This window comes from Lontra canadensis, unplaced genomic scaffold (assembly GCF_010015895.1).
Source record: "Lontra canadensis isolate GAN:19392208 unplaced genomic scaffold, GSC_riverotter_1.0 scaffold59, whole genome shotgun sequence".
NCBI classification, from domain to species: Eukaryota; Metazoa; Chordata; class Mammalia; order Carnivora; family Mustelidae; genus Lontra; species Lontra canadensis.
Window position 1 is genome coordinate 3,704,521 of NW_022631053.1, and position 22,735 is coordinate 3,727,255.

The window sequence follows — 22,735 nt, forward strand, 5'->3', positions numbered from 1 at the left end:
ACTCTCTCTCTCTGCCAAATAAATAATAAAAATTAAATCTTAAAAAAGAAAAGAAAATACTTCCGAGATACTGCAACATCGGCCGCCACCTAGATGACATTTTAAGCCCACATTGTTAGTGATTTTCTCTTCTAAAGGGATGGAGGTGCAAATAGGTTTAGTCCTGAGAAGACTTTCATGAACTCCAGACACCAGTCATACCAGTTTACCCACTTAGTCACATAGTTTTGCTGCTCCTGAAGGTCACATCGTTGCAATATTTAAAGTCCAAAAAAATTGTTATTCTGCATTTCTTTGCCCTAAGCTGAACATTTTTCTTTCTGTAGTCTTGTTTCACCATTGAAGTAAGCTTTTATGTTCTGTATGTATGATGCCAATAAAAAGTATGAGTATTTGAAAAGAGAAACCAAAATTGGTTAGCTTAAAAACTGAAAGCATTTTGGCAGAACTGATATAAATGGAAATACTGGCACCATTTAATAAAACAAAGACAAAGCTCAGGCATAGTAAACTGCAGTTCCTGTCACCATATAAACAACAGGAAAATCTAAGTCAGCACTTCATTTATCCCAAGGTTGGCACAGAACTGCATTTTCCCTTTCTCTGTTGTAAGCTTTTCCTGTGTGTCTTACAGGAGACAGATACTGAAACACGATAGAAGTAATCTGGGAATTTTGTTCTCCATGTTGTCCTGCCTCATTTAGCTCTCTCTTCTTAACCTGGGTTTAAATTCAGAACTAAACTAGGATGCAACAATTTGAAGATCCTGATTTGAGACATTTCTTTTAGCTCTGCTCTCTGGAATGCTATCTGCTCCTTTATTGGACAGGACCAGTGCAACTAAATGTATCTGCTTCTCTTGGCATCTTAGCTTTTATGAATGTTAAAAACCACTACCATGTGCTTGCTAATCCTGGTCTGAGCACTCTTATGACCTCTGTTTAATTGTTAACAACAAGAGGATCCGCCTCTTTATTGATGAGGCAACTGAAAGGCCAGAAAGTAACTTCCCCACATCACATCGCTGGTGAATAGGCAATGGGCATTTCGACTTGAATAGCTTAACTCTAGAGCCCACACTGTCATTCCCAAACCATGCTATATAATACATAGTACGCACTTTGTGCAGGGTTAAGGTGTTTGGCAGAACTAGGAACATATCAAAGCATTTGTGTGATACTCTAATTAGTGATAGAATATGTTTTAGCTCACCAGTTGCCAGCTGGTAGACTAATTTTGTTTGACCTTTGCTAAATTTGAAACAACTTTCGAATGCTTTTTGGTAAGCACAGAAAATGGATAGGTCAGGGCACTCTGTGATTCTACCTCAGTAGTAGCTAAGAACTATTAAGCTTACTCATTTGCACTACCTCTCTGCCCCTGACAGTATTTAGCCTACTCCTGGGTCATTTGGCCCCATTTCTGTGTCTCAGAGCAATATGACAAACTTCTCCGATGAGGAGGTTTTGTCTAGTAAGTCATCTGAGTGACTCTGGGAATCACAGGACTAATAATGCCACTCTTGCCTACTACATAATGAGGAAGCCCACCACCTCAGCTCTTGTGAAAAGGCTGCAGTGAATTTATAGTGTATATGACAATCGCTCTTGGTTACTAACCTGAGATGTAAGACCCTGAAGTGAATAAGGAGGCTTGTCTGAAGAGTTGTCTCTCTGCCCCAAGGCCACTGTTAGTCACTGTTCTTAGAACAGTTTTATCTTGGGCTTCATCTGGGGTCATCTTCACAAGCCTATGAGGTATACGGGACAATTTGTAATATATTAAAAAATTACATTTGTTGAAGACTAATGGCATATTAGTGTACTTGGTATTCTCAAATGTAGCATTTATTCCCATTTTTACAAATAAGTAGGATAAGGCTCCAGAAGTGTACATGAACTTGCTCAAGGTCTGCTATTCTCAAGTAGCAGAATTAGAGTTTGAACCCAACTCTGGTGACTTTTCCACTATACTATAATAGGGATGTTTTCCTTTTATGGATTTATAGTCTACATTCTGCATTAATATACAGGCTGTTGATGCCAAGGGGTGATAACTTTCCTAAAACCCTAAATAATAACAGTAAGGCTAAAATGAGATTCAGTGATTGTCTCAGTGTATGCAGAGGAGAGAAAAGGAGTAAACAACTTCACAGATCTCAAACAATAGGGATTCAGAAAATAAAGGGGGGTGTTGCCTGGGTGTCTCAGTTAAGCATCCTACTCTTGATCTCAGCTCAGCTCTTGATCTCAAGGTCAAGAGTTCAAGCCCGGTCTTGGGCTCCACACTGGGTGTGGGGCCTACTTCAAAACAAAATAAACCATAGCGATTCAGATTTCCAGGAAGGCGGTCTGGCCATGTTTTAAAAGCAGTCCAAGTAATTTCAGTTCAGCCTGACAAACATTTGAGACCCATAGGTCATTTCCCTCTCTCAGCACTTTTTTTTTTTTTTTTTTTTTAAATGAAAGGCTGTTCTCTGCTCAGGTGCCAAAAGATTGTGAGGCCGGCCTGGATAATATGGCTCAGGATTTAGACTGAGCTCAGGATTTAGAATTAGTGTTTAATTCTAATAATTTATAATTCATATTTCATTCTAATATTTGATTTTCATTATTTAGAATTTATTTGATTTCTAAAACAGTACCAGAATACAAAAGCACTCGGTGTGTTGGCTCTGAATGTCCTTATCAGAAGTAGCCATCCTGGGATGTCTGGTTGGCTCAGTCAGTTAAGCAGCTCAGGTCATGATCCTGGGGTCTTGGGATCCAGCCACAGAGTCAGAGTTGGAGTCTGGCCTCCCTGCTTAGCAGGCAGCCTGCTTCTCCCTCTCCTTCCACCCCTCCCCCTGCTTGTGCTCTCTCTTTCTGTCAAATAAAATCTTAAAAAACAAAAACAGCAGCAGTCAAGTGTGTCAGAAGAATAGTCAAAGTGCAAATTTTGCTGAGGGCATTTGGCACTACCTCAATTCTTAACTATTTCAGTTCCTAGCTATTTTATGTGCCGTAAACCATTCATGTATCTGCAAGCCATTTCTTTTCTGAAATAAGAATCAATATAGCAGTACTGGAAAAAAGCCTCTTTTGATGTGCTGATTATAGGTCCACGCGCCAGTTACAATATTTAAATACTTGCAAATCACGGGCACCTAGGTGGCTCAGTCCATTGAGTGTCTGCCTTGGGCAAGCCGGCTGTGGTCCTGGGATGGAGCCCCGCCCCCCCCCCCCCCCCCCCCCCCCCCGGGGGCGCGGCGGCCCCCCCCCCCCCCCCCCCCCCCCCGCCCCCGCTCAGCGGGGGTCCTGCTTCTCCCTCTCTCTGCCACTCTCTCCTGCTTGTGCTCTTTCTCTCTGTCGAATAAATAAAATCTTTGTACATAAATAAATACTGGCAAATGAGTCTAACCCTTTTCTATTTTTTTTTGTCCTTAGTACCATCTGGGATTGACGGCTCAGCCTGAACTCTACCTTCTGAACACAGTGGATGCCGACTCACTTGTGTCTAGATGACTGACAGCCCACGAGACTGTATAAGAACTACTTTGTCTTAATCCTTTTGTGCCAGGTGTCCTGTTAACATATCTCTGTTAGTTCAGAGGTGAGTTTTGTTCAGATGTTTTGAACAAAAGGCAAAGATTTCCTCATGGGAAAGGCATTAAAAGCTGACAGCTGTTAAATGTAGGACAGAGACCCACCCGCCTCCCCTGTCCTACAACAGCCAGAGCTCAATGATTGGCCTCTCGTGGCCACACAACCCTATGGGCTTGTGTCTTGACTTCTGGCATTTAAAAATATATTTGTGTATATATTTATGTAAACCTGAACATATCAATTTGGGTAGAGTTTTAAGGTTATATAAAATTGATAGGTCTTATTTTTTTGAAGATAGTATTCAGATAAATCAGATATTTGTTTTATCTGGGTCACAGGTGAGAAAGGAGAGGGAGTAATGCTCTTTTTTGGAATGACCTGGTCAAATTAACTTACCTTTTAAAGTGATACTTGACTATGGCCGGTTAAATTCCATGTCAGTTTTAATCGACCAGACCCTTAGCGACTACTTCATACCAGCACATCATTTCTAAGGAAAACATTTCTTCTTTTCAGCATTCATATTTGGTCCTGGTTATTGATGTGCTTCTTAATTATAATTCTCTCTGTTACTTTTCTTGAAATCTTATCGGAGGAATGATGGTATTTTCTGAAGAGCTTAATACCTTGTAATAAGATTCAGAAACCATGCTCTAACCAATGATCAGTTTTCCATGTGACATTATAACTCAGCCCATTTTACCATTCAGGTTTTTAGGTATAAAAAGAAGAAACTTCTAACATTTACTTTTATAAAGATATTGATGGACATATTTGTTTTCTTTCTAATGTTTAGAGTCCTACCATGTGTTTTCTTCCCATTTTTCCCATCGAAACGCCAAACACCATTTCTGGGTCCAAAGTCTGTGTCCAGGAATGGCTAATATTTCTAATGTTGAATTTCCCTGAATGCTAAGCATTTTATTGTGAGGTATTTATACCAAGTAATATGAGATTAGAACTAGACTAGGACTTAGACGACTAGTTCTCATGCCATAAACTGCCTGTCTACATGTGGGTTATAGACTCTTTTTGACCCCTCTTCTTAACTGGGACCTTTTTCCTTAAGATTTTTATAATAAAAAAGTTAATACTTAAAAATTTAAAGATTTTGCCTAATTATCTGATTGAAAAGGAGATTTTCAACACTGGGTCACATTTCTGCATGGAACTGCAGTTGGCTGGAATGAATGGCAGCTGTCCATCTTCTTGGACTATACTGCGGGACAGCACACACACTCCTTCATTTCCTTCTGGCCACAGAGGCGTTGTGTTTGCAAATACTGCAGCTTTAATATGACTTTGAGCGTTATCTTCCTATTTCAGCTTCAAAAGGTAAATATCTCATCTGTCTTATTTTAAAAGTTAGTGCTTTTCAGTAAGTTGTTTTTTGTTAAATCCAGACATTCCTTACCTTCATTTATAAAGACCTGGCCCTCTAAGTGGCAAGTTTTCTAAGATGATACTTTAAAATTCTTGGGGCCTCTGTGTGGCTCAGTCGGTTAAGCATCTGCCTTTGGCTCGGGTCATGATCCTGGGGTCCTGGGATCGAGCCCTGCATTGGGCTCCCTGCTCTGTGGGAAGCCTGCTTCTCCCTCTCCCACACTGCCAGCTTGTGTTCCCTCTCTTGCTGTCTCTCTGTGTCAAGTAAATAAATAAAATCTTTAAATAAATAAATAAATAAAATTCTCTCATTTCTCCATCAGGGGCCCTTGAAACTTCTGGTAAGAGTAGCGTCCTTATGCTGTAGGTTAGCATCCTTCTGATCTTAAAATGAAACTGAATTAGCATCAATTAACAGTTTTCACTTGAAGAAGAGATTTTTAAAATGAGTTTCAGTATTTTAGATTCTTTATACACAGATAAGAATTCTAGATGGACCAGTCTGGATTTTCCTCCCTTCCTGGGCAATTCAGTTTCTCAGTTTCATTACTAGAGAGTGTTAGGAGGAAAAAAAAAAGGTTTAAAAAATCCTATTTTCCACTCTTAAGAAGATGAGGTGCTCAGTTAAACAGAGACTAAGTACTTGGGGGATTCTTTAACTCCTCTCCCTCCTTTAGCTATATGTTACTAGGAAGAGACTCGAGTGTACAAAAGTTTGTAAGTATACCGATCAGGTCATATAACTCCTATAATCAAAAAATTTGATAATCTGAGTTATGCTAAAACCAGTAGAAGAGACTGATTTCTAAAGAGGGAGTCTGGGGTATACTTCTTTTCTTTTCTTTTTTTTTTTTAAAGATTTTATTTATTTATTTGTCAGAGAGAGAGAGCACAGGCAGACAGAGTGGCAGGCAGAGGCAGAGGGAGAAGCAGGCTCCTTGCTGAGCAGGGAGCCCGATGTGGGACTTGATCCCAGGACGCTGGGATCATGACCTGAGCCGAAGGCAGCCGCTTAACCAACTGAGCCACCCAGGCGTCCCTATACTTCTTTTCTAAGTGAGGAACATTTAATCATTCTCTAATTTATGATTTACAAATCTGGATTTTTCTTTTCCTTTTTCTTTTTAAAGATTTTATTTATTTATTTGACAGAGAGAGAGGGAGAGAGAGAGAGAGAGAGTGCAAGTAGGGGGAGTGGGAGAGGGAGAAGCAGGCTCCCCACTGAATAGGGAGTCTGATGCAGCACTTGACCCCAGGACCCTGGGATCATGACCTGAGCTGAAGGCAGATGCTTAACCAACTGAGCCACCCAGGTGCCCCTAGATGATTTTGCATTTTAATTTAAACACAATTTGTGAGTTCTCATGCATAGCTACTCTTAGTAAATAAATACCTTGCATTTCTTTTTTCAAGCAATAAATATATCACTGAAGTTCTCTCAGAGTAAAATTAAGAAATTCTGGAAGCTACTGGGTTTTATGAGAAAAGCCCATTTCTAATTAAACACTTAAGTCTATTTTTATTTTTTAAAGATTATTTATTTGAGAGAAGAGAGAGAGTATAGTGAGGGGAAGGGGCAGAGGAAGAAGCAGACTCCCTGCTGAGCAAGGAGCCCAATGTGGGACTCCATCCCAGGACCCTGGGATCATGACCTGAGCCAAAGGCAGACGCTTAACCAACTGAGCCACTCAGGCACCCCCTTAAGTCTATTTTTAATACAGAGTCTATATTAAGAGAGTAGAATCTTTCCAGTAGCCTGATTAGAAATAGCTTTTCATTGTGTAATCAACTTGAAGGATGATGTTTCTATGCCAGCTGTTCTCAATTTCCCTAACCTCCATGGAACATAGTAGATCTAGCTGCTGGACTATTTAGTGGAATAAAGTAGTTGGATTCTTCCTTGCCTATTTTCCAAAGAGGACAGTGTTGACCAAAACAGGCACTAGAAGAGCCTCCTGATAGGTAAATGACAATTTTAAAAATTACTACCTGTGCCAACGGAGAAAAATGTATATAATACACAGAACAATGGGTTAGTATCTGGAATGCAGATATATTTTCAGATATTCTTACATCTTTTCCTTTTCCAAATACTAGACTTCACCTTCCTGTCAGATTAACCGTCCACTACAGGAGACATCAGGGAAAAGGAAATCACCACCACAGATCATTTTATAGTACGTTCTTGATTTTATTTCAGTGAATACTTTTTTCATTTGTTTTGTTTTTTTTTTCAGGCTTGGAGTTTTAGGGAAGTAAATCTGAGTCACAACAGTGGGACTTCAACAAAGTCTAGTTAATTTTTTAGAACCGTGGGCAGTTATGAGGAGTTTGAGGTCACAGATAGTTAACATTTAATGTCTGCTTTGGTTTCTGTGTCTTCTAGTGTCAGACCAGATTAGCAATAGCATTAGACTAACTCCTTTCACCCCCACAATTGCCATCTGGGGGAAAGGGATTTTTTTTTTTTTTTTTTAGCAATTTACCTTTGTGCTCCTAGAAAAAGTTTCAAGAAGTATAAAAATGAATACATAGATATATTTAAATGTTAAACATTTATATTTGTGGCATAATCGTCATGTTTTTAGATTAGAGTAAGGTACACAGTGGTAAACGAAATTTAAATAACATGACCATTCTTCTCTTATAACTGTTTGCCGTTCTTGAAAAGAATTTATGAAAGCTCTAATTACTTTGCCCTACACAGAATTAAGTGATGAATAGAGTATTACATTTAATATGGATATAGATAATTTTTCTGTAGCCACTATTATAAATCCTAATTTTCAGATTGGTTTGGCATAATATAGATTATTTTCTGCCACTAACTAGAAAGTAAAAATTCTAAAAGTCAGAAAATCCTATCCTAGGTTCTGAAAGACAACAAGGATATTTTTGAGTTGACTGTGATTTTTGATTTGGAAATCAACTTCGTAAACAATTGAGACTTACTATACAGGGGTATGAGAATCCTGTCTCATTCTTCTGCAGTATAATTTGCGACATATTGAGAATTCTTCATAATGAAGAGTTTTCAGAAGCCTCCTTATCTTAGACGTAGCTTCATTTTTTGGACACGCTGAAGAATCGAGGTCTGATGTAATCCTTATACATAGAATAGAGAACACCTAGAAACAAAAAAATATAGATCAATACGGTACCTGTGGAAAATGAAGGTTGAATTTCTTCCACTTGTATTTTTCCAAAACTGTCCCTCAACTTAGAAACAAACAAATGCCTTCCATCTTATTAACTTTTGTCTTGGATCATATAAATGGCTCCAGACAAACCAACCAATCCCAAAAAGTTAGACCCCTTTAAGATCCATATAAATCTCAATCCAAACTTATAATGTCACTATGCCACCCTAGAATTCGAATTTTAAAATATTGGTGCAAAAGTTAGAGTGGGGGAGATTTGGCTAGATAATAACATAGAAATAATAGACATCTCAACCTAGCACACCTCTCTTCAGGGCCTCCTTGTGTTTAGTGTCTTGAGAGAAAAGAAGGTAAAGGGACAGAATCCTTGCTTCTAGAGGTTTGCAGTCTAGTGGGTGAATTCGGTAGGAGTTTAGGCTGAGAGATTATGACAGAGGTCTTCCAGAAGGGTAAGTAGTCAAGGGAAATAGCCTGAGAGGTAGAGTTGTTTCATTGTGTTGCAGGAACGTCAGCAAGTGTTCGTATCCACAGCAAGTTAAGGAGTCTGCTCACCTCCTGCCCCGTCCATATCAGTTATCAAGACACCAGCTATCTAGTACATTGTCTAACCTAAATCCTTTACTTCCTTTCCTTCTGCCTTTTTTTTTTTTTTTTTCTCCTGACGCTGTTTGTTCGTGTCTTCAGGGAGCGCACAGAGAAAAAAGGATGGGTGAGGTTGTTCTCGGGGCACCCTGTAGCTGGCTGAGGCAGCTGTCTGCACAGTTTCCTAACACAATAGTAGTAGAACCATCACAGATGTATAAACTCCAAGGCAAAAACATGTTTACTGGATGCACTGTGGTATCTATGGAGACATTCTCAGATGCAGAGAGAACTGTAGAACTCATTTCCCTGTACTTATTAGACACAGGTAATGCTTACCTGTTGCTTGCCTCTTAAATGTTGGTATTTCCTGGAGTTCTGATCTCAACTCTTTTCTCACCTCATTCACACTTGTGAATGCTTCACTGGTAAGCAAGTTAGAACTCTCTTTTTAATATGAGACCCATATATTCATTACACCATATGTCAAATTTCCACATACATAGGTAGGTGGCTGCCAAACTTTTAAATTATACATAAATAAATAAATTGAGCATGCCCCTCAAAGTGTTCATTTATCTATAAACAATATAAATGTACTATGGCTAGTCTATATATGAGTAAAGCTTTTTTGCTTTTAAGATAAAAATATTTTCTTCCAGGGCACCTGGGTGGCTCAGCGGGTTAAAGCCTCTGCCTTCGGCTGGGGTCATGATCTCAGGGTCCTGGGATGAAGCTCCGCATAGGGCTCTCTGCTCAGCGGGGAGCCTGCTTACCCGCCTCTCTCTGCCTGCCTCTCTGCCTACTTGTGATCTCTGTCTGTCAAATAAATAAATAAAATCTTTTAAAAAAATATTTTCTTCCCTCATACCCATGGATCTTCTTATACATTTCCTAAGGTCAGAGTACTCTAATTTGGAGACATCTGCCATAGGCATCTCAGTCAGTATAATACAAAATTAAGAGTTCAGGCCCCAGAGTAGATAAGCCAGGCAATTGTTAGCAAAAATTTTTTTCTAAGACTCCATTTCCTTATGTGGAAATGGGATTATTAATAAATAAAGACTTTGGTCTTTGTTTGGAGTTCCTGCAATAGAGTTTCTAAAATGCTTGGAAGTTCACAGAGAGGGGTGCCGGGGTGGCTCAGTTGGCTGAGCATCTGCGTTTGGCTCAGGTCATGATCCCAGAGTGCTGGGATCAAGCCCTGCATCGGGCTCCCTGCTCACAGGAAGCCTGCTTCTCTCTCTGCCTGCTAATTCCCCTGCTTGTGTGTGCACTCTCTCTCTTTCTCTCACTCTCTCTTTCTGTCAAATAAATAAATAAAATCTTTTAAAAAATTTTCCAGATAGAGGAGTATCTTTGTTACTCATGGGCCCCTTGGATTATACCTGAATTTATGTTAATGGGGTGACCCACGGTGGGCTTTCAGGATCCTACTTTAGGATGTGGCTAGTCATGCCAGAAGACCAACCATAGGATTAGAGGGTTCTTTGCCCTCCAGGGAGGGGAGTAGGGCTAGAGATTGAGTTCTGGCATGGGGCCAGTGATTCAGTCAATCATGCCTACATAATGAAGCCACAATAAAAACTCTGGATGCTGAAGCTCAATAGAGTTTCTCCGGTGGTGGACACATTGATGTGCTGGAAGGGTGACATGCCCTGATTCCATAGGGAAAGGGTAGAAAGCTTTGAGTCTGGGACCCTCCCAGACCTTACCCTACGTGTCTCAATTTGCCTGGTCTTGATTTAGATACTTCATAATAAAACTTTAGTCAGTATAGAGCTTTCCTGAATTCTTAGGTTGTTTTAGTGAAATATCAAACCTGAGGGAGTTTTGGGAACCCCTGAATTCACAGCCAGTTAGTTAGAAGTTGCAGGTGGCCTGGGCACTCCCTAGAGGCTGGTCTCTGCAGTAACAGCAGTCTCTGGGAAGCTAAGGCGTGCTGTGGGCAGTTGGCAGTGGTACAGGAGCGTGCCAGGGTGCACCCGGTGTGTGAAGGAGGTGTTTATTAAGATTAAATCCCTGTGGTGTACACCTAACAACACTGCGTGGTAACTATACTGGAATGAAAATAAAAGCTTAATGAAGTTTACCTACAAAAAAAGATTGAATAGTGATATAGAAAGCAGAATGGTTGCACAGCATAAACACTCATTAACTATTAGCAATTACTGTTTTGTCCAGTATGCACTTATCATCCCACCAAACCTGTTCTTTTTCATTCCTTATACTAGTGGAGGCACACCTTTATCTGGCTGCCCAAACCAGAAGCCTGGGAATCATCCTTGACTTCCTCCTTCCTTCCTTCTCCCAATCACTTAGTTGCTGAGTCCTGAACGTTTCTAGAATCCACCTCCTCTCCATTTTCACTATTCCTGCTTTAGTTCAGACCTAGTTCATCATCTAATTGACTATGCTTTACAAATCCTCTGTAATCATTTTCCTTTTCCTCATAGTGAAATAGAATACGCATGGAAAATGGTAGACACAATCTAAATGACCAGATTAACAGATAGTTGCAGAGGGAATTACCTGGAATTGCAGGTCAAGAAATAGAATATGGGAAGCATCCTGGGAGCCCCCTAGCTTTCCCTCTCTGACCATACCTCCTCCTTTCCATAATAACCACTGTTCTGTCTTTTCTTAGGGTGACCCTCTGTTCAAACGGTTTCACATTGCCTGCGTTTGGGCAGGCATCTTTCTCAGTTGCTATCCTGACTACTATACTCCCCTGTTTAAACCTTCCACTGACTCGTGTCCTCTAGTTAACACCTCAGCTTGCAACTGTAGACATTGATCGGGGATTTGTTTTCTATCAGTTTTGCTGGGCTGTAATTGCTTTCTGTCCCTGCATATTTCTGGGTTAGCTTGGCTCGTAAGAGACATTTTGCTTGAAGTTTGAAGGTGAAAGTCGAAGCTGCAGCTGCTGTGTTCTTCTTACACTTGGAAGGCTTGGTGCAGGGAGCCAGGTGCTGCTGCATCTTGTGCCTGTTGCTGTTCACCTGCTGGCTCACCTTGCCATTGCTGGACAACAGTCAGACCCACAGATCCTTCAGCAATTTCTGGATCTCTTCCTCTTAGCTTCTTTGACTCCTAGGCCAGTGGATGAGCTCCATGATAGAGGGTCCAGCTTCTCCTACAGGTCACACCATGATCAAAGCTGGAGTCAGTAAGAGACTGACCCAAGTTTCTCTCTATGGGTTCCAGCTCTTCCTTGAAGATCGCAGTTAATTTTTCCTTCCCAGCTGCTGCCTTGTTAACTTTAGGCCCCAGCCTTAGGAACATAAGCACCAGTCCAATATGGACTGTTTAATCAGCTCTCAAAATTGGTTAGGGTCGGGGTACCTGGGTGGCTCAGTGGGTTAAGCCTCTGCCTTCGGCTCAGGTCATGATCTCGGGGTCCTGGGATCGAGCCCCGCATCGGGCTCTCTGCTCGGCAGGGAGCCTGCTTCCTCCTCTCTCTCTCTGCCTGCCTCTCTGCCTACTTGTGATCTCTGTCTGTCAAATAAATAAAAACTTTTTAAAAAAATTGGTTAGGGTCATATTTCTATTAAAAAATCCCTTTTTATATATCACTACTGGTAGTTTTGCTTCTCTAATCCTGACTGGTACAGATTTTGGTACAGAAGCTTCCCGAGGAGCATAACCATGAGGGTAGGTTCTCTGAATTGGTTCTGGGTCATCTGGAATTGGTTCTGTGATCTGATTAGATTTAAAGATATTAATGGCCTTTTTTTTTTTTTTTCCAGTAGTAAAGAGGATGCTAGCAGTCTATGGCATGCAGTAGTAAAACATCTTTTCAGATTGTCACCTATAGAAAACCTTAATCAGGTATCTATAGAAAACGGGCTTTGGGTGATCAGGTATTTACTATATGAGAACATTTAGTGGAGATAAGGAGAATAATTAGGCTGGTTTCTTCTAAGTGTGCTGGAGAACTTGGGAACACAAAATGAGGGACTCAGGGCTTTCAATTCCTTAATCCAGGTGCTTTGAGGGACCTGAAAGCCTTATGACTTTCCAGAAAGAAACTCAGCCCCCGTAGCAATGAGGCTGATATTTTTGAAAAACATACACAGGAACTAATCCTGTTGGTGACTAATCATAACAATAATAAAATGCCCAGCCTCACAGAATCTCTTATGTCAAAGTTAGGGCATTGCTTTGGGAAGAGTGGGATTAGGAAAATTGAAAATTAGGATAATTTTCAATTAATAGGATAGGATAATTAATTCAATTAATAGGATAATTAGGATAAATAGGAAAATTAAAAATTAGGATGGGACCTATGGGCAGGTTTCTGTGAAATGGGGTCCTTGAACCCCTGTATCTGACTGAGACTCCTTTGTACTTCTTCCTGTGAATGACTAAAACTTGAACTGAAAGGCAATCTCCACTAAATGAAGTTGGAATGCAGAGCTTTCTTGGTTTACGTCCAGGGTACAGCAGGGATTCTGCATTGGCAGTCATTCTTCTTTACGGGGGCAGTTTTGTTCCCCAGGGAAATTTGGCAATGTCTGTAGGCATTTTGGGTTGTCACACTCGAGGTTAGTGGGTGCTGTTTGCCTGATAGTTGCTGGGGATGCTGCTAAACATCCTGTAATGCGCAAGACAGCCCCCCACAACAAAGAATATTCAGTCAAAATGTCAGTAGTGCTGAGATTAAGAAACTCCACCATTAAGGAAGGTATCCAAAGGCTTAGGGAGATTGGAATGTTAAAGTGGACTTACCCTCCTCCCTCACCCCCTAAATATATCTATTTCCTTCACCAAGGCTATGTGAAATACACTTGTGAAGGGAGTCTCTGGCATCCTTGGAGAGTTCTGTGGTGACTGTCTTCTGTAAGCCAGAAATGACAGTGGGAATTGCTAGGCTCCCTGAATTCAGTGGAGATGATGGGATCCTGAGTGGCAGGGTCACGTGGCATCATTTAACTGACAGAGACAAGGAGAGCATGATGTACTGTAATGGGCAGCAAAGACCAAACGGTAATAAGCATAGTCTAAGCCACAAAGCTCTTTGGCATTGGCTAGCTGATTATAGTATCCCTAGACATAAGAGTGGTGGGCAGTGTATACGCAGAAAATCTCCAAGTTTGGTGAGCAGAAGTCTCACTTAAATCATCATTGTAGACAGCCATGGCCCCCAGACCAGTTCCCAGACTGAATCACTTTATGGACCCAGAGTCCCTTGAATAAAGGAGAGGTCAGGTCTCCTTAAGAAAAGACCCTGTTATACAGCCAAAAATATAAATACTGTAAATACTCCATCTAGCCTTTCCTAAAGGGATCCGTGACCGTTCACCAAGGTGCATATGCAAGAGGAAGGGCAAATAATCACATTTGTGGGAGATTATTAAGTATTGGCTTTGAATTGATACTGATGCTTTAAGAATTAGGGTGCTCTACCAGCCAAGCTAGAAGTTTCTGGAGGTCAGGTGGTCAGTTGACCTGGTGGGTCCCTGAATTATTTCCCTAGTTCTGGAATGTGTATCCCAGCAACTGTCAGAATCCTCCCATCGGTTCCCTGACCGGTGGTATAAAAGCTATTATGGTTGGGAAAGCCAACTGTAAGCCATTCTACTTGCCTCTACCTACCAACAAAGTAAACCAAAGCAAAACTGCATTCCCAGATGGATTATAGAGATTAGCACCATCATCAAGGACTTTAAAGATCCTAGGGTGGTGATTCCTACCACACAGGCATTCAGTTTGCCTCTTTTGCCAGAAGACAGGTGGATCTTGGAGAAAGAGAATGGATTTCTATAAACTTGATTACTCTGACTGCAGCTGCCATTCAGGTGTGGTTTCATTGCTAGAGTGTATTGGTATAAACATATTTACTCTTTGGTTTGCAGCTAGTAATCTGGTTGATTGTTTTTTTCCTGTATACCTTTTAGTAACTATCAGAAGCAGTGTGCGTTCACTCAGTTGGGCCAAGAGTATACTTTCACTATTCTGTCTCAAGACTCCCTGAAGTCTCCAGCCTACGCCATAATCTAGTCTGCAGGGACCTTGATCATCCCTCCATTCCATAGGACATCACGCTAGTCCATTACATAGATCTATCAAGGGGAAATTAGGTTACTGCTATAGAATACAAATAGGGTAAGGAGGTGTGTGTCTGGAATGCATATCTTCTGGGGCGTTTTTTAGTACTCCCATGTCCTGTGATTAAAGACAATGGAAAACATACCCAATATAAGCAGGATGGCTAATGGCCTTCATTTAGGAATGAAGGTATGGGTCACCATACTAGTCAAATAACCTTGAATAGCCAAGGTGCTTACTGAAGGCAAAGGGGGTATAAAATGGCTAGAACATGGTTATAACACCAGCCATGACCATCCAACCAGTTGTAGAAACAAAGTCTGACAGCTATGAATATTTCTTCCTTATTTTGATTTGAATACATTTGTGTATACATTAACGATTTTTTTATTTGCCACTTCCATTTATCTACTATCTAATGTAAGAAGTGCTAATGATAATTATCCTTATATTTCAGGATTTAGCTTTAGGATATCAAAGGGAAATGGGACTCTGCTCAAAGACAAATACACACCACTCAAAGATGGAGAAAGGGATTTTGTATCCTCTTTTGGGAGAGAATTAGCATGTTTTTGGTTATACATTGAATGGTTGATTTTGCCATTGTCTTTATTTCAAAGTTAAGTGTATTAAAAGAGGTGTATATGGATGCCAGGTTGACAAAAGGTAGACAAGGGTGAATTTGTATTGTGTCAGCTTAGCTAAACTGTAACTACATTTTCTAGAATTCATTTCTTTTTATTCTGTGAGTTATTGCAGAAGGGACATTTTGCATATGATTTAGAAGGCAGAAGTGAAGCAGCAGCCAAATTCATTTTGTGCTTGGAAGGCACTGTTGCAGCATATCTTTGCTTATCTTCTGGTCCCCTTTGTTGACATGGGGCAACAAATAGGGAGTAAAGCTACTATGGCTTCTGCTGAATTTCCTCCTTCACCTTTTCTGACTCCTTGGCCAGGTCCCTGTTTAGTAGCTCCCAGATGAAGGGCATCATTTTGTCCTCTGTCACTGCTGTCATCGAATTTAGAGGCTTAGAGGTGGTGAGAAATCCACAAGGGTTCCAAATAGTCCATCCTGTGTGTTCCCAGCTCATCCTTGCAAGTTCTAGATTTTTTTGCTTCTCTCACTTTACATCTTTATCATTCTGTGTGCTTGCCCTGCCCACTTTGGGCCCCAGCTGCTGATACATATGCAAGAGCCTCACAATCACGTAATGCCAAATGCCTATAATAAATGTCTCGTTCTATATTACAACTGGTAGCTCTGCTTCTCTCATCAAACCCTGACTGACTCACTTACCACACCAAGCTACGTCCAGTCCCACTAAGGTGCCATGCTCCTGTGCCTTTGTTTTGTCCTCTGTCTCGAATCCTGTTCTCCTCTCTGCCTACCTAATTCCTCCACGTGCTTGGCTCCTATAGTTTACATCCTGAGAGAAGCCTCCCCGGGACACTCCGCACTAGTTCAAGGCCCCCCTCTGTGCTTATGCTTCCGGAGCAACCTGTGTTATCTGTCATGGTATCTATGATTTTATACCGCCATCTTCTGTTCTTCGTCGTTCTCCGTAAGGAGCCTGACCACTCTGAAAGTGGGGACTGAGTCTTATTTCTGTATCTCTAGATTGGCACAGGGCCTTGCACATAGCAAGTGCTCAGTAGCTATTTGCTAATAGCTAAATGATGAAAATGAGCACTATAATTCTATAGTGAAGTTTCTCGTATTTTGTTGAACACCTGCATATCACAGCTCATGGTAATAAGATAACTACCATGTAACCCCCTACATGCAAAGCCCCACACCCATCATTCCATAATCCTAGACCCATTCTTAGGCTGACTCTACTCTGCACAGCATGAAGGAGAACTAGGAACATGGTGGCTTGTTCTCATTAATGTACACGAAAAGAAAGATAATTTAGGTCCCAAAGTGGACTTCTTGTGAGAACTATCTGGTTTAGCCATTGATATAACTGGAATTAACCAAATAATTTTACACCTGTTCTTTCGATGTGACTGTGTTTAGTATTGCTTAATTTATAGACTAATTTAAAAAGGTTTACCTATTGCTCAGACTGGGAATAAAAGGAGAACAGATGTTGAGGCTTGTAGGCTCTAAAAATGTATTCTTCCCAGTTAAACTACATTAATAATTATACCTGCTGTTCACGTAGTCTGGGAACTATGACTTAGGTGAGTGATAAAGGCTGGAGTCTAGAACCACTGCTTTATTTGGATTACCTAGGGTATAAACTATTCACTGCTCCTTTCACTATACAAGATACCAGAACCCATAATCTGGTTGTCTACCTTTTTAAAATTAAGCTCTCTACCTTTTAAAAATATTTTAGGTATAATTGACCTACATCATAGTAGTTTCAGGTATACAACAATGATTCATTATTTGCATATACTGTAGTGATCACCATAGCAAGTCAGTTAACATCTGTAACCATGCATAGTTACAGAATTGTTTTCTTGTGATGATAACTTCAAAGATCTACTCTCTTGGCAACTTTCAGATATACCAAACAGTATTATTAACTATAGTCACCATGCTGTACGTTACATCCTCACATACATTATTTTTTATTTTTATTTATTTCTTATTTTTTTAAAAGAATTTATTTGAGAGAGAAGGAGAAGGAGAACAAGTGGGGGGGAGTAGGGGGAAGGAGCAAAGGGAGAGGGAGAAGTAGGCTCCTGCTAAGCAGGGAGTCCCATGCAGGGCTCGATCCCAGGATCCTGGGATCATGACCTGAGCCAAAGGCAGACATTTAACTGACTGAGCCACCAACCAGGTACCCCTATTTTTTTATTTTTTAAAGGATTTTATTTTATTTATTTATTTTTTTAAAAGATTTTATTTATTTATTTGTCAGAGAGAGAGAGGGAGAGAGAGCGAGCACAGGCAGACAGAATGGCAGGCAGAGGCAGAGGGAGAAGCAGGCTCCCCGATGAGCAAGGAGCCCGATGCAGGACTCGATCCCAGGATGCTGGGATCATGACCCAAGCCGAAGGCAGCTGCCCAACCAACTGAGCCACCCAGGCGTCCCAAAGGATTTTATTTATTTATTTGAGAGAGAGAGCATATGCAAGAGCAGGGAGGGGGTGAGCGACAAGCAGACATCCCACTGAGTGAGGAGCCCAGTGTGGGGCTGGAGCCCAATGTGGGGCTTGATCCCATGACCCTGAGATCATGACCTGAGTCGAAATCAAGAGCCAGGATGCTCAACAGATTGAGCCACTTGGGTTCCTCAGGACTTACCTGTTTTATAACTGGAAGTTTATACCTTTTGTCTACTGGTTTTTTTCTTTCAGTGCTTAAAAATACCAAGAGACTAAAGCCTCTTACAGGGAATCAACTTCAAGTGAGGTTCACTGTCTTTCTTACCCTTCTTCCTCCATTATATCACCTTGACCCAACATTCATTTTCTAAAATAAATTAAAATATTCTCAAAGACAGCTGAACATAAGACAGAAATTAAGCAGGTTACCTAGAGTCACAGCTCCTACAACAAATCCTTGGGCAGCAACTCTCATATGAATAAGATGAATGGACATTTTCTGATCTTTTCTGTACTTTAACTTGTAAAGACCATAGGACACCACAGTCATAAAGCCTGCTATTCCTGTAAATTAAAAAAAAAAAAAATAGAGGTTATGTGAATAGTAGGCTAGAATCCCCAAGATTTAGAGAGCTGAATAGAAGAGTGTCTAAAGGGTCAGTACTTGGAAGATAAGCAGGCCAGACACCAAAGTATACTTAAGAGGAACGATGCTAGATTTGATTCACCAGATTTTTTAAAAAATAGACCCTTAACACTCATGGATTCAATATTTGCAGTTTTGACTCTTCCCAGAAAAACTTGAATCCTGTAGTGTAGTAATTTCTAATGTTCCTGAGGCATGATTTCCTGTTGTGCATGGCTTTTATTTGGGGCAAGTCACTGAGCCAGTGAGCAAACCAACCAAACCTTCCAGCATGCATGCCTTTCAAATGTTTGGCTTTACTTCTCTCTGCTTGTTACCAAATAAGGAGGAAATCTAGTGGTAACAATTTTGATCTTCTGTAAAATGAGATACTTAAATTTTAATGAGATGAAAGGTATGAATATTTGCATAAGAAGATGTAGCTGCAGAAAGATCTGTGACTCTAGAAAACTCCAGAAGCACATGAGTATTTCTGTATTCCCTGCAAATGTCACAGGGTGAGGATACTGCTGTGACAACCAAGATCCTATATAATTGACTCTAAGACAGAAAACTGATCAACTGAATAGGAAAGATTCCAGAAGGAGATTTAAAACACGGTGAGAACTTAATTCATGACAAATCAAAATAACCAAATAACAGATAAAGGAATAGTTATTTAATAAATACCATTGGTACAATTTTTTTAGTATGGAGAACTGATTTGAATGTGTATCTCACAGCAGATCCTACAAAAAAATTCTGCATGAGTTACAATTGAATGTAAAAAACAAAACAAAAATATCAATAAAAACTAGAGGAAAACAGAATAGCATATTTATAACATCTAAAAGAAGGTAAAGTAGACTTTAGAGAAAATGGGGAGGACAAAATGCCATATTTTGACAGAGGAATAGAGAAGACTTTGCATAATAAAAGTATGGGTCTATTTTTTGGGTTCCCTCTTCTATCTTGTTGATCTGTGTATTTATTCCTCCAACACCACACTGTCTTGATTAGGTCGCTATCTAGTATGCCTCAGTATTAGGTACAGTGATTGCTCCCACGTTATCCTTTTTTAAAATTTTTTAAAGATTGTTTTAGCCATTCTAGGACTTCCGCCTTCACATATAAATTTTATTTTTAAAAATTTTTTAAAAATATTCGTTTATTTAACAGGGAGAGACCACAAGTAGGCAGAGAGACAGGCAGAGGGAGAGGGAGAGAAGCAGGCTCCCCGTGGAGCAGAGAGCCTGATGTGGGGCTCGATCCCAGGACCCCGGGATCATGACCTGAGCCGAAGGCAGATGCTCAACCCACTGAGTCACCCAGGCGCCCCCACATATAAATTTTAGAGTAAACTTGTCTTACCTATAAGAAACCTTGCTGGGATTTTGATAGGTATTACACGAAACCTGTAGGTCAATTTGGGGAGAACTGACATACATTCTTTGTATTTAAATTCTTCTTTACTATATATTTAGTCTTGCAATCCATGGACACAATACTGCATGTAGTCTTCACATTTATTTAGGTCCTTTCTGATTTCTTTCATTAACATTTTGTAATTTTCAGCATACAGATTGTATACATATTTTGTTAAGCATGTATCTAAGCTTTGGAGTGATTTCATTTTCATTTTCTTTGGAGTGATTATGAATAGTGTAATGTTTTTATTTCAGTTTCCATATGTTTGTTGTTAATATATAGCATGCAGTTGGTATTTATGTAGGATAGCAAGTTTTGATTAGTTATGTTGGCACACGTGTGTCTCTACGGGTGGGTGAGGATATATTCTTTCAGAATCCATTTAATAGATGGAAGTAAGAATAATTGCATTTACATGTAGATTTTATAGGCTGATTAGCAAATGAAATAAAAATTAAAATGACAAAAACAGCAAAAAACAGTAATAGATACATTGACAAACAGGTACAATGCTGAAAGCTCTGTAAGTTTAGCCCCATCTTAAGAACGCTGGCAATATATAATAAGTATTAAACTGAATGTGCTTCCTGCTCTGGAAATTCATATTCCAGGGAAATAAGCAAGAGAAACATCAAGAAGTTGACACAAAGCTACACTATGTATGAGGAAAAACTGGACAACAGCAAAACTCAATAACAGCAAACTGAAATGACCCAAACAGAGGGACGACTGCCATAGCTGTGAAAAAAATTTTAAGTATAGGCAGTGCTAATACACAGAAATGTACACACAAAAATGTTAAGTGAAAGGAACAAAAACAAATGATCAACACAGAGCTTCAGTATATATGTAATGTATGCAGAGACCTTAACAGCGATCCTAAGACAGTTTTAAACAGTACAAATAGATTGTAATGATGGAAGTTGTTTAATAAATAAAAATGTTTTGTAAATTCTCTGAGCAGGACACTATCCTGCAGCAGGAAATACATAGTAGATATTATTAAAATAACCATAGCTAAACTAGTCAACAATATGTATTCAAATTTTATCATTTATTTATCTAGCAAAAACTTGATTCTCTTCCCTTATCAAATCAAGGCTCTGTTCTCAGTTAAATTGGTTTTGTTTCCTTCGGAGATGAAAGTCAGAACCTTTACTGTTTTCCATATAGTGTCTCTGTAGTTTGTATATAATTGAATTTAGCTGGAAACACTTTTATCTTTCTACTTTAATCACCCTAAATGTCTCTGGAAAAATAATTTAATTTATGATAGGCACAGTGATTAATGTCTCTTCATGATAGTGATCTGTTCAAGTGGCACCTAGTTCTATGAATTGTTTTTCTAGTTAAAAATGCTAGAAAGATGAGTTAATCACTCTAATATTATTTGCTTCCATTTTTTATGGATGCTATTATCAAGTTCTAATCAAATTAAATTCTAAACATATTATTATAAAGTAAAATTTTGATTCTTTTTGATACGCAAATAATGACATGAAGTTGCTAGATTTGCAGTGACAAGGAAAACCTAACGACATACCTATTGGGAAGGTTTTAAGGAATTAATCACGTCAGTGTAACTTACATAATGTAAGTCTTATTTAAATAAATTATTATAATAGTTTCCAGACCAAATGAACACCAGGAAAGAGTCAAGGCTACAGAATATAATAATGCTTAGGTTAGCTTAAGCATCCAAAAGAAGAAAGAGAAAGCTTAGGTTTTAAAACGTAATATTGGTGCTTAGATTTTTTTTTTAAGTCCGGATACATACAGTATTATTCTAAATGTAAACATACTAAGTCTGTGTTGGGGAAGGATAAAGAGGCTTAGACCAGGTCTAATTATAATAACACTTCTTTAATCTAGAGTTTACTTAAACATCAACCTCATCATCTGGAACACATCAGGAAACCAGCACAAAGGGCCATTGAACGTGAACATCACAAAGTTCATGCTCTCAAGTGTACAAACATGTAGGTAGCCTAGGCTTTCATTCAGAGCCTCCTTACTCTGAATTGACGCACAATTCCTTTAAACTTGTGTATCTAGCTTCTGATGCCACAGAATACTAGAGGCAGAAGTTTTTGATTGTACTCAATATTATATGGAAGAAAAATCTGTAAACAATCGGGTACAAGAACTTAAAGGTTGGAGTTAGAGGACAAAGACCCCTATACATTTCGGTCACTAAGACTTTCAATATAATAGGCTGATGCTGCTGCTGATCTCGAGTCATCACAGAAGTGTTAAAGCTCATTCAGTGTGGTCCAGTTAGAGTGGCTAGGAATTAGTAATTTGAGATAGACCTCTAATGAAAGGGAGTTAAAGAAATAAAATTACCTGAAAAACTTAAGTAATAGAAAACATTTCATTCCTCAGAGATACTGGATAATGCATTGTTATTACAAACAGTTCTCTAGTATCCAGTCAAGGCTTGTACTTACCTACGGGGACAAAGGGGGAGTCCCTAGATTTCCTGATCAGTCGGGAGAGTTGGCCTTCTTCCTCATCTGCTGACCACTGGTTATCTGCAGACATTTTTCTCTCTAGTAACAGGAGGGGATAAAAGTGGTTGCTGAAAATCATTAAAAATCCATTTATCCTCTCCCAGTATATTGTTGATCATGTGTTCATCTGTCTTCAATTTGCTTGATCCATGCCGGTCTGCTCAATTGAAATAAACATCATGTTTCCTTCACCCTTTTCATTATGGAATCCTTTCATTTTGTTTGGGGTAAGGGGTAAAAGTAAAGAGAGGTGAGGATAATCCGATTCCATGAATAAGGAATAAAGACAGATCATAAATGGGTTATTCAGTCTCTTTTCACTGCTCAGCATTTGAGATCATTGGG

The 22,735-nt window shown here is 39.6% G+C and overlaps 2 protein-coding genes across 8 annotated transcripts in view; one reads left to right on the top strand and one right to left on the bottom strand.

Moving 5' to 3' along the window:
- The window catches only part of SLC11A2 (solute carrier family 11 member 2), a 37,196-nt gene extending 32,781 nt beyond the window's left edge, over positions 1–4,415 (top strand). For all 7 annotated transcript variants that reach the window (XM_032876773.1, XM_032876776.1, XM_032876775.1 and 4 more), the window contains one exon: positions 3,426–4,415. In XM_032876773.1, the coding sequence (XP_032732664.1) occupies positions 3,426–3,503 (78 nt within the window). In that variant the 3' untranslated portion in view covers positions 3,504–4,415. The remainder of the gene's footprint in view (positions 1–3,425) is intronic.
- Positions 4,416–8,030: 3,615 nt separating this feature from the next.
- HIGD1C (HIG1 hypoxia inducible domain family member 1C) lies at positions 8,031–22,436 on the bottom strand. The gene is made up of 3 exons (XM_032876797.1): positions 22,328–22,436; positions 18,254–18,388; positions 8,031–8,095 (listed from the first exon to the last, which is right to left on the bottom strand). Exons 1-3 carry the CDS (start codon positions 22,419–22,421, stop codon positions 8,031–8,033), a joined length of 294 nt encoding a protein of 97 aa, XP_032732688.1. The 5' UTR covers positions 22,422–22,436.
- Between the last annotated feature and the right edge of the window lie 299 nt (positions 22,437–22,735).